The sequence below is a fragment of the Echiichthys vipera genome (genome assembly GCF_963691815.1).
Source record: "Echiichthys vipera genome assembly, chromosome: 13".
NCBI lineage: Eukaryota > Metazoa > Chordata > Actinopteri > Perciformes > Trachinidae > Echiichthys > Echiichthys vipera.
The window spans coordinates 21066649-21085476 of NC_139838.1; the positions used below are offsets into that span (position 1 = coordinate 21066649).

The 18828-nt window shown below is 41.7% G+C and overlaps 1 protein-coding gene across 3 annotated transcripts in view; it reads left to right on the forward strand.

Moving 5' to 3' along the window:
• LOC310955661 (RNA-binding motif, single-stranded-interacting protein 3) overlaps positions 1-18828 on the forward strand; it is a gene marked incomplete at both ends in the record, with an annotated part of 278373 nt that overhangs the window by 45717 nt on the left and 213828 nt on the right. For 2 of the 3 annotated variants that reach the window (XM_083925620.1, XM_083925623.1), the window contains one exon: positions 9053-9244. The exons of the other annotated variant lie outside the window; for it this stretch is intronic. In XM_083925620.1, coding sequence (XP_083781746.1) covers positions 9053-9244 — 192 coding nt within the window. The remainder of the gene's footprint in view (positions 1-9052; positions 9245-18828) is intronic. 3 annotated transcript variants of the gene reach the window in all.

An 18828-nucleotide genomic window follows, 5' to 3' on the forward strand; every position in this document is an offset into this window, starting at 1 on the left:
GACTGCCACTTTGGTTAAGACTGAAATATCTGTGTGGACACACGGTTAGTCTTATTTATACATCAATACATTTGTTGGCTCATATCAGATATATTTGTTTCCCTAAATAGCAGTATGACCATTAAAAGATAAGGCTGTTGGCTGACTGACTGGTTGGTTAATCCTCTGGTAAGATATCACTGTTAATTGTAGCTATTGTCAGTTTATAGATATTTATTGTAATGTTCAGTATGAGAAAATGTAGTTAAGAGAATCATAATGTAGTTATTTGAGAGAGAGAGAGAATGAAGAGCACCATACATGTGTTCTGCATTCTTCTACCACCATACAGACCACCTCTCACTTAATGATCAAGTGTGGCTATTTCTGCATTGTGTAGGTGTTTGTTTTAATGGCACAGAGCTCCAAACAACACTTTTGTGGATTTAGTGTGCTGGACTCAGAGGCCTCGGGCAATCAGAGGCATCCATCATCCCCACAGTTTATAGAGTGATGGAAGGAGAGAGAGAGGAAGGGTATACAGAAACAAAGAGAGAGAGACAAAGGGAGACAGCGTTAGAGCGAGGCGAACAGACAAAGTGACAGAGCCAGAGTAGTGGGTGTATAAAATGCATACATAAGAAGAGGACTAAAATGTCAGTATGAAAGCATTTGTCTGGAGGTGTGACCCACTCAGACACAGCTCGGCTGCCTTAGTGGGTAAACAGCTGTAATCATAGTTCAGCAGAAGACATTAGCAGCCTGTCTCTATAGTGCTATTGTTAACAGGTTGAAATACTGTGCATTATATCCTGGACTCCCGAATTTCAAAACAGTAGAAAGTCTTTAAGTATTTCTCTTTTGCCATTGAAACTTAAGTGCTGTACGTTTCATTGAGGATGACATTCCATTTTCCAATTTACCTTTAGACGGACTTATTTACATCTGTAAATTATAATTATTTCAATTCTTACTTTATAACTCAAAAACAGACCTTTGGAAAATCAACCTGACTGCATAAAAATAATTCCTGATCCAACCCGATTAGGACCCTAAGATTATTGACACATAGTCCAAAACAGACCCAAACATTAAGAGAACACTTAGAGCCAAACTACATGGGGAACATTTATCCGTAGGTGGGGTGCAACAGTTGTTTTTTTTTTACCTGCTACACAGGCTGTCGGTCAGTTGCAGAGGGAGAAAAATAGACTAAACGCATAAAACTAGGGCATAGCTGCACGGGCCCACCCGGGCAGCCTCCAAGGCCCATGTTGTTGCTTCAAGTGGGTAAAATGGCAGCGCTCGGCTGCATCGGCGACCCGCAACAGCTGCATAATGCAAAGACATATTCTTCTGCAATGATTACGACACACCGACCTGTTTGATTCACTCAGGTATTAGACCTATGGAATCAAACACATCTGGCAATAAAACTGAATCATGATAATGATTTGAGTCTGGCCCAAAGAGGGTCCTAGGTTGTTTTCGAGGACTAGAGCCTGTGAGGTTCCATGAAGACTCAGTTTGCTTGTTTTGTACGCCCGGCAGTCTAAAGCCCAATTGTATTAAATTTACAATGGAGTAAAGGATAGAGTAAATCAACACATCCCTACATCTAGGAAGTTTAAACCAGCAACTGTTTTGCATTATTGCTTGACAATCCCAAACCGGTCAAGAGGGATGGCCAGTCCCCAAAGAGCTGTGTCTCTTCGAAGGTTTTTATCGCCACTGTGTGCACAAGATTGCTTGATTAATACTGTATATAATAAATAGAATTATTATTATTATTAAAGATGCGACATGTTGCTACTCATGAGGGAATTGTTGGGTCTCTGTAAATCATAAATAAGTCAGAGTGTGGTCTTGACATTCTTTATTTATAAAGTATCTTCAGATAACTTTTGTCATGATTTGGCACTATAAATAAAATTGAATTGAATTAAATGAACCAATAAATCAATTATCAAAACTTTTTTCAATGGACTAAACCATTAATCAGTGATCTTTGATCACGTTTCACATCCTTCTTCCTCAGCCTCTGCTTTGAAGCATCAGGCCTTCATCTCCCCCCTAAAGTACCCCTGTGTAAATGTTTATGTCCCCTCTCCAGTGAGGGGGTGGATGCTACTTCTCCTAACTTAGTCCACGCATAGTTGGAGATTGAGGGAAGGTAATGGCAAAGAGAGCACAGAGTATCTACCTTGCTTTCCCTGGTGTAGGTGTTATCCAAATCAGGCTACTTTAATAAAGAGAGTTTGTCTGTTAGTCGGATCACCCTCCATGTCTTTCCATTTGCTTCCCATAGGATGTCAAGATGCAAATTTGAGGCTCTACATCCGCTTCACAGCAGCAGCAGCAGCCTTCAGGCTCACGGTTCATCAGAGCATAAACATGTGTCAGGCCAAGGAAAATATTTGCAGAGAAGGATAACAGACACATAAAGTTGTGAGATTTGCTTAGAGCTCCATGTGTGGAAGGGTCATATTATTGTTCGTCAAAGATTCTCAGAGGTCAACGCCTCCCTCAGTAAATATCTTTCTTTTTTTCTTTCTTTTTGTTGCTCTGTGTGCCTCCTCTTCACCTCATCCTCACATCACACTTTTTGGTATTAAAACACGTATCTTAAAGGACTAAACACTGTCTCTTTGAGCTGGAATTTATAACTGGTGTATTGTGGTGTATTTTCTAGTATCTTGAAATAAAAGTGTGTGACTTGAGGAGGGTACATTATATATCCTGTTCATCTCTTGAGACTAGCAGAGGCTCCGAACAGGTAGGGTCACAGCAGTTTACGGGGACTCCAGTCAATAGGGATTTCACAGTCATACTGAGGTCAGTGTAGGTATCTTAACAGTACAAACCACACTCTAAACTTAGCACAGCTGACCCCAAGTACAGTACTGTACTCGTATGAGTGGCTGTCAGGCATCTCGGGTATAATGTCACCCTCTGACCCAGTTGCCTTGGTTACCACCTACTCCGGATCCCTCCAGACTCTCATCTTAGATCGCAGAAGTGTTTTCTTTGAGTGTTATGAGAAGAAGAGGTGAGGAAAGGAGGGGAAAAGAGAGAAGCAGAGACAGAGTGTGTGGTTTTGGCCTTGCCAGCCCTCTCTGCCCCGATGCTAGTGAACGTGGAACCACTGGAGGTAACTCCTCAATCGCTCATTCCTTCCTAGAACGTGTCAGACTTCGCACGTGCCAAAATTCCCACATGTCCTGCCAATGAGTTGCCTTGGTTACGCTTGAACTTGGTCCTTGAGCATTGGAGAAAGGATGAGGATGGGCGAACATGGGTGCCGTTAGGGATTGTAGGTGGAATTGCTGGTGACCTACAGAGCCTCTGCTGTGTTTTGCCAGGAGTGACAGTCAAAGCCTGCGTGTTTGGCGGCGGGAATCTGACTTGTGTGAGAGGATGAGGATTGGCAAAGGAGAACGGCTGGTACAGAGGAGGCCATTTCATGCAACACAGCTTCTAGGAAGGCAGTCATCAGAGATGCCAAAGGAGAGCTGCATCTCTTTTATAGCCGGCCAAACGGAGCAACCAGGCGTGGAGGGCCCTCTAGAAGACAATATCCCCTAACTAATGCCATCTGGAATGACTTTCCTGGTCCTCGTGTTGAAGCCTCTCACCCTTAAGCCATTAATTTCAGCCTTCATTTCAAACATACTTTGGGCTTGGTTATTTAGTCATTTGTTTTCATGTTTAAGGGACCTCAATTTTGTTCATTTGAAAGGTTTTAGAATAAGACTGTACACCAATGCACTAGAGGTTGTGTGTTATTCTACATGTGCCTTGTGTGAAATGGGAATATGGAGATGACAGGAGAGGAAATGGGCTTTTTGGCAGAGCTCCAGTCTCTTTGAAAAAAAGGGGATGAGCCAAAATAGAGCCCAGTTAGGCCAGCAGGAAACCAGGACATTTTTATTTGAGATCTGTGTCGTCTAAAATCACTGTTTATGCCTTGCAGTACCCGTGTATCCAACAGCATCTTAGAGGGGGCGCAGTGCCTTCAGCATGATCAGATGATCACAGTGTAGTGTTATTAAATGCAGGAGGAAGGAGAAAAAAAGTACAGACACAAGTTTGTCATAATTTTTAGTACTACACCTTGAGATAAAATTAGATAAGTTGTCAGGAAATAATAACAAATGTATAACAAAAGACATTCTGTTGCCTCAGGGTATTCGATTCATCCTGCAAGAAAAAGGCAATATACCAAGCTGAAACCATAAAACTGTAGAATTTCACAGAGGCGTAAAGACTTATTCCAACTTTCTGCAATACAAAAGCAATCTGATGTCTCGGCTATAGGCCATAGTTTGCTTCATCAACACCATACGGGAGTGTGTTTTTGTTCTATTGTGTTATAGATTTCTTTGTGGAAATATTTCCTGGAAAGCAAGAGATTGTTCAGTATGGCCATATTATTCCTTAGAGGGAACCTCTTGGGGAGGTTTCATCATAGGTATGGGGTCACACAGTGTTCACATAAAAATGGCTCCTGCGAATGATATGGGGGAGCAGCGTCTTTTCTTTTTTTTCAGCTCAGAACTCATAAAATAGGCCAGTTTAACTTGATTTCCTTTCATCTCCAAGGAATCGACACTTCCATTACCACTGAAGCAAGAGTGGATTTAATTTATTGTGTTTTATAAGAGCAATAAACGTGCAATTCATCTGGCAAGTTGTACATTTGATTGAATGACAAACATCCATTAGTTTTCTGTATTCAAAAATCAACCTGGAGAAGAAAAATCAACCTTTAGCTGACTGAATTAAATTAAGGTTGACCCGCGGTTTGATGCCGTCTACTGCTGCACATTATATAAAGAAACCATTTCCATATGAGGAGCAGAAGAGCACAAGAGTTCTGTAATTCGCAAAGGTCCATCCCCTGACACCCTTAACCACGCAGTGTCATCAGGGAGAGAGGAGAGGGAAGGAAATCACTTAACCGTTGACAAATGGACTCAGGAGAGGTGCTATGCTCTGGTTCATCTCAGCATATTAATGGAGCAACAACCACCACTCACTTTTTCATAGCTGAAGGTGAAGCATTTTCCCTCCTCGACTTGCATGTGTAGTAATAAATGGAGCTGATAATGTCCTGGGTTGCTGAAGTAGTTACATTTTTCTTCTCAGTGAAGCCCCATGAATATCTTGTACAAAGAAAATAATACACATCTCTATTTGTAGCATGTGTTATAATCTAGTTTAACATGCTGAAAGAATTATTTATATGCAAACCAGCTGTAGAGCAGTGCAATACATTTTTATATAAGATTTTGGGATACATAAAAAGAGAATGACTGATTGCTCCTTAAGCCTGAACATATTTTTCAGTAAAACGTTGTCTCTGAGAAACCTATTTGATTTAAAACAACATAACTTAAACATTAATGATTTGTATACTAGATCAGATGTTATCCAACTTTGAGGTACCGCATGATGTGAAAGAGACAGGTGAATGCCAGCGTTCAACATAATGTGTGCTTCAACTACATTCATAGGTCAAATGTGAACACTAAAACATGACACACTACATGGTATTTTTAGATTCCGTGGGATTTGTTTCCATACCTCCATAAATCCACTAGAAATAAGATGTCCTAATAAATCCAGAACTTCCCTTAGAAGCATGACATTTTGAAGTTTTCTTCAGTATCAAAGTAAGCTAGTTTTCTCTACATCCATTGTTTTTTCAATCCGGAACTGCTAATTTGCCAAAATGTAAACAAATATCAACTTAAACAACGGGACTGAAGTTGTAGACTATCAATAAGTCAGTTTGGCATCAGAACTTGAATAGTACTTCAACAGGAAGTTCCAAATAAGCTGCAGACATCTTGATTGTGCTGAGTGATGGTGCTCCTCTTTTACCAAGGTAGTTTTCTGCTCGCTGCATGACCCTAACCCCCCCCCCCCCACACACACACACACACACACACACATTTTGTGAAAATGTGAAGTCTCTGCAACTTGTCAGTATCAAACATGACCTTGTTGGGTTGTGTTTGGCCTATCCAGGTTCTGGTCAGCTGGCTATATGTCTGAACCGGGAAGGGACCAGACTTATCTGCCAGAGACTCACTGATTTGACCAGGCTATTTTATTCATGTTGCACTAACAGTTTTTTTTGGATAGTAGGCTATTAATGCTCAGAATGTCAATGCAAAACCCTCAAACGGCCAAAATGTCTCCACTTTTCCAAAATGTTCTCTCTGTAGTGTAGAACACATGTTGCTCCTCAAAAAGATGATTATACAAAAGTATACACACACACACACACGCACACACACACGCACACACACACAAAGGATATGATTTGGCCCTGTTGAAAATAAATTACAGTGAAAACAATGTGTACTTCCTCATCACCCCCCTCCGTATAGTTTGAGAAAGTCAACCGCAGCACACACAGAAACATAACCACATGCTTGCATTCACAAACACACACGCAGACACCATCAAGCACATACACACATCTGTTTGCCTGCATGTAAAACCTTCCCCCTCTAGGAAGGAAAAGCCTTATGTAACCAGATCCGATTGGCCCTTATATTAAATGGAGAAATATGGGCAGAGTATAGCTCTCTGACGAGCCGCTGAAAGCCTGTGACATGAATCTCAGTCCGGGGACCAATCATGCATTCCAGTTGAGGAATGTCAAGACCCTCGGATCTCAGCCTCATGTTAAAACACAGCCCAGCCCCTGTGATATGATGGGCAGATATCTTGCCACCCATGCGGCACAGCAACCCAGCCTTAAAACGTTCCATCAACAGCTCCGTTATTCCATATAACTTGCATGCATGAAACATATTTAAAACATATCTCACCCTTGAGATGAGATCTTTAACAAAACACCTGGGCAGAGATGCATTAGGTCTAAACGCCTCCTCTTTGGCTGACTACTCCTCATTTATAAGGCCAGTGGAGATTGTTGCATGGCTTGGAGCAGCACTTAAACTCTATGAACTGGTGAATACTTACGTTAAAGTAGCAGCAGTGGCCATGCAGCTTAATGTTTTGTACTTAGGGCTGTTTCTTCCCTTCTGGCTTTTACAGTGCTTGTATAATAGTGCGAGAAATGTCTCTATAGCACTCAATAACTTGCATCAGTGAGGCATAGCTGTAAATGTTGATGTGTTGTTAGTACAATATATTCTGCCCACACACAGTTCTCAAATGTTGACCCTATGACTAAATCTGTCATTTAAGGCCTGAGAGAAAATAACTCAAAAGTACAAAAGCAGGAAAAAATACACAAACTTGCATGATTTTTTTGTCTTTTTTCTTTCTTTTCTTTTTTTCTATTTTTGACGCTTGTGATACAAAGTCAGTGCTTCACATATTTGTCTATTGTTTTTCCCCAGGACGTACAATTTTATTACACCAGTTGGCCTCTTTAATGCTCCTCTATGCACTCTGTGCTGTACTGTATAAATGCATTTATCCCGCTTTGGGGGAAACAGCCTCCTCCTGTTTCATATTAACATGAACCCTAAACCTGTCGTTATATATTATTTGCATTAGACTGAACTTTGGCTTACGTTCTCCCCCTCCGGTTCTTTCGTGATGAAGAATATGAGACTGGCAAGCTTCTAAGCACAGCTGTGAGTCTATATTACTGCCAGTGGTCCACCTCAGTGTCCCCTGTGTGGGATGGCCTCTGACCTCAGTGAAAATCCAACAGGGGCTAAAGGGGACTGTTAATGCTCACTGGTGATGTACAGCTGTGCTTCATTCAAGGTGGTTTGTCTCTGCTCTGCACACCATTCGCAAATTTAAATTAAATTACAGCAAAATACTGTAGTCAGTGTACATCTTATTGCATGTGTTGTTTGAAATGTCTGTTTTCACAGAGGGAGGGAAATCAGTCCAAAACTCTAGTGTTTTTTAATGATGTAAACAGATAAAAGCAGCACTTTCTCACATTTGGGGAACTGTTTGGGAAATATTTGCAGCTCAAAATTTGTATACCGTAACTGCATTCCTTGGTCCTAGTTTTGTTAAGCGGTTACACACAACACACAACAATTTTTTTCTTGTTGTTCAGCCAAATACAACAACAGAGGAGCTGCTCTTGCTGTCATAACGCCTTTCTGTTTTCAAGCGGGCTTGTGTGGAATGGTCTGTGCAGGCAGACCCCAGAATTTTAGTATAGTATGTATAGAAGCACGTATGGGTCCACTTTTAAGATGAGATGAAGATGTTTGTATGAACCAACTTTTCAGCTTTGTGACGTCAACCCACAAAAACGCTTAATACTTCATAGAACATATGGATAATTCTACTTGGATAGAAAGTGTTTTTCTCCGTGATTGAAAAGCTATCAAACATTATGAACCTAATGGAGTAATACCTTCTGTTTGAAGACTTAATAAAGGTTAAAACAAACTGAAAGTGGCACTGCTAACCAGAGTTTGCAAATACTATAGTGTTTGCGTTCAGTCTTGTTAAAATGTCTCGGTTCAGCATTTGTGTGCCCTGTATTTTTTCTGTGCTCCAATGGCCATGACAGCCCAGGTAACCCATCTCAGAGCAGCATAAGCCAGCCTGTCACCAGATTCAGCCCTGTGTTTCCTGGACCCTGTTGATACCGTATACATAATGCCACTCTGGGAAGCCCATTGCCAGCCTGTAATCTGAACATCTTATCAAACCAATCAACATTTTCCCAGCAAGAACACATCTTGACCGTGACAGAGGGAGGTGGGGGAGTTTCACAACATCTGGTGCTCTGAGAGAGGAATGGAGGGAGAAAGTGTGAGAACAATCTTGATTCTCTGGTATGAAGATTTTATATCAACACCACGTCCTGCATTCTCTTTCGATACAGGTCAGCGGGCGGGCAGTCAGTTGTCAGTTCTTGCCCGCTGCATAGTGAAGGCTGCTTGCAGTTATGCTATTGATGTTCTTGACGATAACATTTGTCACTGCACTCCCTCACAGTTCCTCTCTTCTTCTCTTCCTCTCACCCACACTAACCTCTTTCCTTTTCCCTTTTCCCCAACCTCATGTTTCCCGTTTCCCCTCCCCATTTTGTTCCCATCCTTCTTTCCAGCCCAGTGCAGTTGTGAGAGCTTACCACAGCAGTAAGACAGCAGCCACTGGTAGCAGTGGTGGTCAAGGGGCCTGGGGCGGCCCCTCCTTCAGCCGTACAAGTCTGCAGCACTACCTATCCCACCACCAACACCCACATCATCACCCTCATCCCCAGCACACAAGCTACACCTACTGCCCGGCCCATACAGCTGTGAGTACAGCAGATTTCATCTTTCTTTTCTGTCTCTTGACGTCTTTTCGTTGCTCTCATCTCTGAGAATACTTCTCTGCTCTCTCTGTCTTTCTTCTTATTTCTAATCACCCTCTCTCTGGTGTCTATTAGTGGCCGTTACTGTTACTATCAGGGAAGCTCTTATACACGCAGCAAATTCTCTTTCTCCCTCTTCTCCCTCCACTCCTTTCTCTGTCTTACCTTTAATCTACTTCCTTCTTTCCCACACTCTTTCCTCTCAAGCCCTCATTGTGTAGATCACTACCTCTCACTATTTCTTCCTCCCATGCTTTATAGCTTCCTTTTACCCTCTCCCTCTCTCTTCTCTGCAACTTAATTTGTTTTTCTTTCATCCATCCTCTGCATCGACAGTGCAATGAGAGACTAATTGAGGTAGAGACACTTTTGGACGGGTTCCCTTGTCATTATCCTTGGAATTAATTGCTGTTCTGCAATCCGTTTGATTTGACTTTATTGGTACGATCTGGTTATCTAATGCAGCATTCAGGGTGTGACTGGAACTCAGGCACGAGCCAAATTGAGGAATTTTATTAATGTCATGTTGCTGTCACAGAGCTGTAAACAAAGATTTGGGGTTTTTATGCCTCAGTATTTCTTCCTGTAATAATTGTATGTTTGCAAGGCTAAACACGAAATGGTTACCTTATTATCTTTTATATCCATTACGACACCCTGATATTGCCTCACTTTACATATACCACTTAAATTCTCAGCTGCCTATTTGCAAACATGTTGAGACTCCCTTGAAGCGCTTGTTTGCAAGAATGAAGACATTTGATTGGATTTCGATATGATAACCATCACTGTACGCTGACTCCTGGTTGCACACAGCATTTCTCTTATGCTACTCCTGTGATATATCCAGGTATACCTTGATTCAGACACTCAGCACTTTTTAGTAAGTAAGCAGGAGCGATTTTTTTCTCCAGCAAAACAAGTTTTTATTAAATACAAATGTGAGAAGTGAAACAAGACAGTGTTAAACAAAGAAACGCTGCTCTTGGGTGGCCTTTAAAAGGGCCTTACGGGTGAAAGTTATTAGACAGCAAAGTTAATACCACTGAGACTGAGAAGAGGCCTTCCTATCCACCTTGCTGGAGCTCGGTGCAAACTGGGCAGTAGGAGCAGGAAGCACATTATCTTTGAGTGCTCAAGCTGTTGTGTGTTGTGTTGTGTGTCACTAACAAACACCACCATTACCACTGTCATCACTTCTTCCAGCTCCATCTACGTCAAAAAGGAGCAGGCGTGTTTTAAACCATGTTACGCACAAGCAGGAACAGCACCATCGACCATCCCACAAGACAGACATAAACGCTGTGGCTGTGGTTTTAGTCGGGTGGGGCTCCGTCACATGTTTATGGGAACAGCGTGGTGCTTTCTGTTCTCCACTGCCACACCCCCCCGGGATTCCATTCATCAGCGTAAACATCCACACACTCAGTAGGGTCGGATTTCTTTGATGCGAAAGTTTGGATTTTCCAAAAGTTGAACTAACATATAAGCCCTTTGTCCTCCTCTGACTAAGCATGGTGTTTGGTTTTCTGAGTGGTATCTGCAAATAAATATATTCCTTAGCTGACATCCAGCACTAGCTCATGCACCAGATGTCAGGCCCGTTCCACTATCTTCTATCTCTGTATTTTGCAAGGACACCCTTTGCTTAGCGCCACCCAAGACGATTGTGATTTTTGTAAAGAAATACAAACATCCAGAGTGTACTTTTTCCCTATCCCAGAATGATTAGCTGATGCAGACCATACTCCACAGCTCAATGCTAGACTAGATTTGACGAGACTTTACACCTGTGTCACCAAAGGCCAAGTCCATTGCCTGCAGGAGATTTTTCTTGGCTAAGGGATTTTGGTCATAGACAATCCACTGCCACTTGTTGTCCTGCTTCCCTCTTTGTCTTTCCATGAAAAAGAACATTGTCTATCACAGTTGCTTGAATTTATCGGAACTTACTTCTTCCTCATCCTCCTCCTCGTTCTCGACATCTTACACGTACAGTTCTCTCAGATTTTCATTCATTGTTTGTGTCAACATTCAACTCACCTGTGCCTGCCGTGCACTCTGAACTTGCTTGTATTCTAGGCAGTTAGTTAAATTGCATCTTTATAGTATATATATAGTATGAGTTTGAGTTTTTGTGTTTAAACAATGACTGTGTTGTTATGTTCAGCTTCTGCTGCCTGTGTTCACCATTTTGCAAGACAAGTGCATCACTGTGCACTTGAGAATGTGTTTAAAGCTTTGCCAAAAGAGTGAATGATTCGATTTATGGGTTTCGGGCACGGAGCATTTGGTTCAGAGAATGGGTTTTAGTGTTTTATTGTGAAAAACTGTAAATGAAGTGAAGCCTGAGAGCTTCTTCAGAAAGCCAGCTGGAGCCTGTGCATCATTCACATTGCATACACTTTTCACTGCAATATACTGTCTATTCAATGCACCGTTTTGATTATTGCAGTAAACTTAAATACTGTCTTAGACATTCCAGTTCAAAGCCAGCATACAAGAGGTCTTTGTTACAGATTACTACGGGGTTATCAAACGTTTTCCCTTAACTTGACCCTCCGCCCTCAAACTGTAGCAGACTCCTCTGGCATTAACTGGCCTGTTTTCATGGGACAGTGGGGATGGTTGTTTTCTTTTCAGTAGTTTTCATTTCGTCCCTGCAGAAAGCAATTTCTCCCCCACTATCAAGCCTTTATCCTGGGCTGTTACGAGTCCACACTTTGGCCTCAAGGAGGATTCACAGTGCCTGGAGATGGCTAATACAAGCACTTACAGTAAACAAAGGCATGGTTCCAGCCTTTGAATCTGCCTTGTGCATTTTTATAGCTTATCATATGCAACACATACTGTATATGGAACAGCAACCCTGCAATTCACAAACAAACTTATGCAGACCCCTCTTTCTTTCTCTCAAACACCCTCCCCATCTTTCATTGTTTTTATTGCCTCCCTAAATGCTATTGTAATTTCAGGCATATTAGATGCAAAGAATGCCCAACAGAAAGGGAAGAAAAACAGAACTGATAGCTCAGCATGTGTCTGTCCTCTCGGCTGAGGGAGGTGAGTAAATAAAGGAAAAAGAAAAGCAAGCGAGGATCCAGCAGAGATCAAGAAGCTTTGCCTCCAGTGGGTTTGTAATTACAATGGTAGCAGATACATTTCCACTCTTAATATGGTGGGATGAAGATCCTTCAGGGGGGAAGGTGGTATGACAAAACAACAGTGGTGAAAGTCACGTAAAAGTCAGGAGCTGTGACTAGAAAGAAAGTCAAAGAGAGAGACTGTGTTATTTTCTTTTATATACTAGACATTTCCATTGCCAATGTTTTTATGGAAACAAAATCGCTGCCTGAATTACGTTCACTGCAAACATTTTTTTTCCAGTCTAGGAACTGAGACGTCCTTACATGACAACAGAGGACATAGGGAGGTGTATGACACAGGACTAATCAAAGGGGACTGGGGTACTTAAACACTTGGTTTTTTTTATACACTGAAAAAGTCAACATTCAGAAAGTCTGTGATTCATTTTTGGCTAATCTCGGTAAAAAAAAGAGGCGAGAGAGACAGCCAGAGGAAACAAAGAGATATAAAGAAGAGGAAGACAGATGAGGGAGTAGAGAGGACGGTGCAGAGGAGGAGACTGTACTGTGGTCACGAAAGGATTCCAAGCATCTCCCCTCACATCACTATTACTATTAACCAAACAAACAGCTAAACGGGTTAGATAACACTTGTCATGAACTGTGGTGGTGCTTCAGTGTAATAAAACCTGACAAAGTAATGATTGCACTTGGTGTTATTGGATTCTGTACTTACAGCCACATGGGCTGCGAGGACTCCTATTGCCTTGACTGTGACTAAGCCGCACATTATAGATTTTCTAGTCTATGGAGAATTGATCACAAGCACAATGGCAAAGAAAAGGAAACATTCTGTATAGGTACTTTCCACTAATTGGTGTAACAGAGCCCATTTATGGGTGATGGCAATAATGGAGTGAAAATACAATGTCAGGTAAAGTATAGACATTGTAAATTGAGTTTCCACTCTGCTCCTGAGGCATTGCTCTTGGGATATTTGATATGCAGCTTCTTCTGCAAACTTCTTTCTTTTTGTAACCCTTCCATGTGTCGGACTGAAGGAGTTGACTTTTTTTGCTTTTCTAAACACGTTGTTCTATCTGAGCTTTTCATTTCTGATTGTATGCTTCCTCGTTCGACATATTATCCCCAAAGTGCTTAATATCCAGATGTTTTCAACATAGCCTCAATCATCTTGGTCTCTGCAGTCCAGATATTACTCATGGTTGTGTTAATATTCCATTATTTTGCATGTTAGGCGTGCTTGGAAATCATGGTCTTGCATTTGTCCTGGCTTAATAGCCGCATTGGACTATTTAACTGTATACAACTGGGAGGAACTGAATTACCAGTGTGGTCTGCGCTAGCCAATTTCCTCCATGTAGTGTGCTTATAACTGAGTTTAACAGAGCTCTTGAGTGTATATGTGTCAGAGAGCGCAAGAGCTGAAGTCTTTTTGGGCTTGTTGTGACAAGATATATGAGGAAAAACTGGGGATGAATTCAAGGGCCAGCCTGCATTGCGTCTGTACTGCTGCAGAGTTCATCTCTCTTCATAACATACAGATCGAGACACACACCTACACACATGCTGCAGAGGACAAAACTAGCTTTCTCCTTTAGGATAACAAATATTCCACTGCTGGGGAATTGGCAAAAGATCTGTTTACGGGCCCACCATTTTATGTTGTTCCTGTGTATGGGGAATTCTCATCTTATCAACGCATAGATAACAAGACACATTTTTTCCCCCTAATGAAAACATTTGAGTGCGTTATCACTCTTTTATCCGAGGACATGGAGATCCCCATGAACCCTTCAATTTAATCTGGAGGTGTTGCCCGAGCAAACTCAGGTTGTTACCTCATTAGACTTGCTGAGCACACACTGGCCAATCATTCAGTCAATACAAACTTGCCAGTAGGGATTCCTGGCACATTTCCAGATTGACAAGGTCTGAAAACTCAGAAGAGACAGAAAGGGACATTGCATGAGCATAAGAAAATAAATCCCATATGCACTATAAACTTGAAATGATCTAGACATTACCCCGCAGAGCTGTATGTCATCCGGAAAGGCAACGACATTCACTCATTTCTGTCAGTAAGGGCTGACGCCGAAATCATCAGTCAAATTCTAGTAATCTGTGTCATGTCCTCCTTCCTGAATGCTACCCAGTTACCACCCCTTACCTAAACCAAACTGATTATTTCCATTAAGTAAGAATGTGTCTGACACTGATAATCTCCTGTTGTGTGCTGCATGTGTGAAAGCAAAACTCGGGGCGATGTCTGGACTTGATTCTTTGACTTCGTCTGGAGTTCATATGAGAAAATGACTTAAGTGATAACCTACAGATGAAAAGACAGAAATAACAATAATATATAAAGTATTATTATCAAATCCCTGATTGCAAAGTACTGCTCTGCTGTGTTTTACAATCAACCAAAACTAGAATCATACTATCATAATGGGACAATTTTTCTTTTTAATCTGACGAGAATAACTACATTAAAGGTATGAATGAAAAGTCAAATTACCCACTCTCACATATTCATCATGTGTAGGTGCGACCAACCTTTCATCGGTCTCTCTTTGTGTGGCCTGGCTCTGGCACAACCCCTGGTGTTGTGGTTAGCTTAATTAGCCATAACTCACAAACATCCATTTTTCAGGCTGACAGATGACACAGTCATTTAGCGGAATGAATGGGCTACCTGCTGGCAGTGGCTAAGGGTGCATCCGCTGGCTGATGGCCTGCAGAAGGCAGAGGATTTGAGGCTTGTTATCTGTGTTGATTACCTAAGAAAGCAAACTGTTTGGACCACTGAGAGTCAAGAGGCATGTAAGGCGTGACTTGTGACCCCAAGATGATTAAGGTTAGGCATTGACCTCTAATGGGTTAGTTATTTAAGGTTAGGTATTGATCTTGAATGGTTAAGGTTAGATAGTTAAGGCTAGGTTTGTATCTTGAATAGTTAAGAGTGGATGGTTAAGGTGAGGCATAGACATGCAAATGTTTACGGTTAGTACAGTATAGGTCATTGGGAAGCGAGGGTTTTTGAAAATCTAGGGTTACATCTAGACACAACAGTGTGACAGAAGGGATGAAGGCAATGAGGAATGGGTGTTATGGACAAAACAGATTTTTAGATGAACAAATGTACTGTATTATTCCATCCAAGAGATGACTAGATAAAAGGTGATTTGCGGACAGAAGCGTCAGCAGATGCCGTTGTGTACTGTACATAAAGGGTGAGTCTTGGGGAGCCTTGTGGAGACTGCGTGATGGTGTAAATTAGCTTACATTTTAAAGAGACTGAGTCTCTTCCCTCAGCCCTTGAATGAAGAGCATTGCTCATTCCCCAAATACTGCAATGATTCATCTTTGCCATGAGCCAGAATGGGCTTTGTCTCAGTAATTAATTTAGCTCTCGGGACAGCAGTTGGAATCAGTCGTGTCTTCAAGGCCTAATTAAACGAAAATTGTCAAACATATTTTAGGTCACACAGCTCAGAATCTCCAGCCGTTTAGGAGGGATTTTCAGGCACCGCCACCTCATCCTTCGTGGGCCATTTTGCTTGCTGATAGTGGATTACAGAGTGAAAAAAAATGGTTTTATTTGTTTTGTTGATTTCTTCAGGCGCCACTTGAAAATTGAGACACTTGCTGTTTTGTTCATCATTGGCTGCTTTAGTCAATAACTCTGTCTACTTATCATTTTCTGTTAGGCATGTCTTTGTCTCTTTCTAAGGACGGTTTATTAGAAGTTGCTAAGAAATGCCATGATTCCTTTTTGTGAAAATAGCCAGACAATTAACTTCCTACCCTCAGTTGAATGAGAATGTAACAGGGCATGAATACCTTGAGTTTGGATCACATTCTCTAAAACAACTGTGGTTGGAAACATAGATATTGGCACCAAATTCATCATAACATATCAGCTGGAGTACTCATTTTATTGAAACAGTCAGACCGACAGACAGAAAGTGTCTATCTTATCTGTCCTCATAATGAGAATCAATGACTTTAGCTACAGGCACAGGATGGCTCTAACAGTACACATACTTACACACACACACAGACACACACACATGCACACAGGTTCTGAACAATTAAGCGCGAGCTGTCGGGCTTAGTGCCTGGGTCCATTGTAAGCGCTCTAAACCTGTTAGACTGTGACAGACCATTAAAAGGCTGCCAAGGCTCCCTTAATTTGCTTCCACAGTGCACACTGAGGCAGAGTGACTGAGGGCCTTGACTGCGCCTCTGTGTACGAATGTGCATTTACTTCTTATGACACTCCTTAGCTCCCACCACCTCTTCTCCCCCCTCCCCTGCGACCAACCCCCTCCGCCTCCACACCACATTTACGCAGTTTGAAGGCATCAGCACCATTAAGACATGACAATATATCTGCCTCCATTATTACTTTGGAATTACCGTATAATTTCTGTTTATTAAGGCAAGTTCATCAAACCATTAAAACTCCTGCCAACACTAATGTATTTTTTGAGTCATTCTTTTCTGTAAATTGTTAGGAGCATAATGTGAACAACAGTAATTATCTTTGCATTGGAAGGCGTTGCGACAGTAAATTGAAGCTTCTATCCCCAGTGCTTGTTAATTTATATACTGCTCATAAATCCTTGCCTATTATGCATTATTATAAACCTTCACGTGCCATCATATACATGTTCTCCATACTCCATCTTAAAAATGTTAATCAGATGTTTGGGCTACACCTGTCCTGGTTGATGGACAGTGCCAGTGAGTTCTGGTAAAAATTGTCAGGGAGGCGTAAATTACATATTTCACACCATGTTTGTATTTTCACGCTTTGAAATCAACAGCATACGCCCAGAATATCACACTTTTCAAACAGGTGCTGTTTCCAGCTTTTGCTATTTTTTCTTTTCAAATAAATAACTAGTTTCAGGACCAGGTTGTGAAAAAGAATCCCTTTAAATAATATTCCAGCTGACTGGATTCAAGCCAAAAAAACATAGTCATGATGACAAAGTACTGTGTTTACCAGTGGACCAATTCAGCTCTTAGGGAAACCTTGTGTATTTGACACTTATGAATGAATGCTTTTGGGCGGATGTTTCACCTAGGAGGCATTTCCTGTCGTGACCGGAGCTTGGCGTTCTCCACCATTAGGAATTAAAGGCCCGGGCCACAGGATCCTGAGAGCCAGACCACAGGAATATCCAGAATTTGACAGAGCTTCCAAGCCTCCGCATGTTTCATTTCCTATTTCACAAGAGCGGGCGGTCCATACAAATTCCTGGTTGCGGTATGCCACCAGTCTTCATTTAGCAGCAGTACGTGGTTGATATTAGATGTTGGACACAATGGTAGATGTTAGAAGGGGGATTAGGAAAGGATGCTGGCAGATCTTGCAGGGATTTAAAGGGGTGTCTTCTCTTGTTCAGATCATGTGAACTGTCATATTTACATGTCATTGCTGGCTTAGTGCTTTTCCTTTGCCTTGTTTAATAGCAAATTTGGGGCGTCTCATCTGTGAAATCGCTCTTCAGAAAATCAGTTTGCACCTGTTACTTTCTGTTCAGGTGATTAGTCAAAGACAGGGCAAGGCAGAGGAACATAAATCACATATCCTGAGCTGTAGATGTGACCTTAATTCATAGTGTTTCACTCTGATCGTGCCCTGGTTTTCAGCTACGCACCCACCCACACACCGACACACACATCGACACACACACCGACACACACGCACACACACGCACACGCACACACGCACACACACACACACACACACACACACACACACACACACACACACACACACACACACACACACACACACACACTGATATCCGTGCACATATGGGTTTTCATATATGGCTGCCCGGGGCTCTAGTATTGGCTTTAAAAACACCCATAACATCTGTAAAGCATTACGGCTGATTATACTGGTCCTTCAGTGCAATCATGCAATACAGGCATGAGCAATGGCTGAACATGAACCGTATGGGAAAGAAAGAGATGGTGAGGCCTCTACTATTCTGATGAAGGCATGAGGCCCATGGCTACATAGACGAACACACCCTAACACATTCATATTGCAAAATCAGATTATATTATTTATATACTAGCGAGGACCTTACATTAATTCCTTTACCCTTTGCTCAAGCCTCAAAATATCTTCCCAAAATCAAGATGAATCTCATGTGTGTCACACTGCTTGATGGATCTTGTTTAAAAGGCTGTGACATGAAACATTAATTTGAACATTAGGTTTTGGTGTGACTCAAAGGGGAAATGCTACTTTCCAGACACACAGTCATTGGCTGTTAAAGGAAAATACTTACACTTAGACTTCTCTTTATTCATCCCTGAAAAATTAAGTATAAGATTAGAACTAATAAACTCTTATCTAAATAAATACAGAAAGTATAAAGCAAATAGACAGTA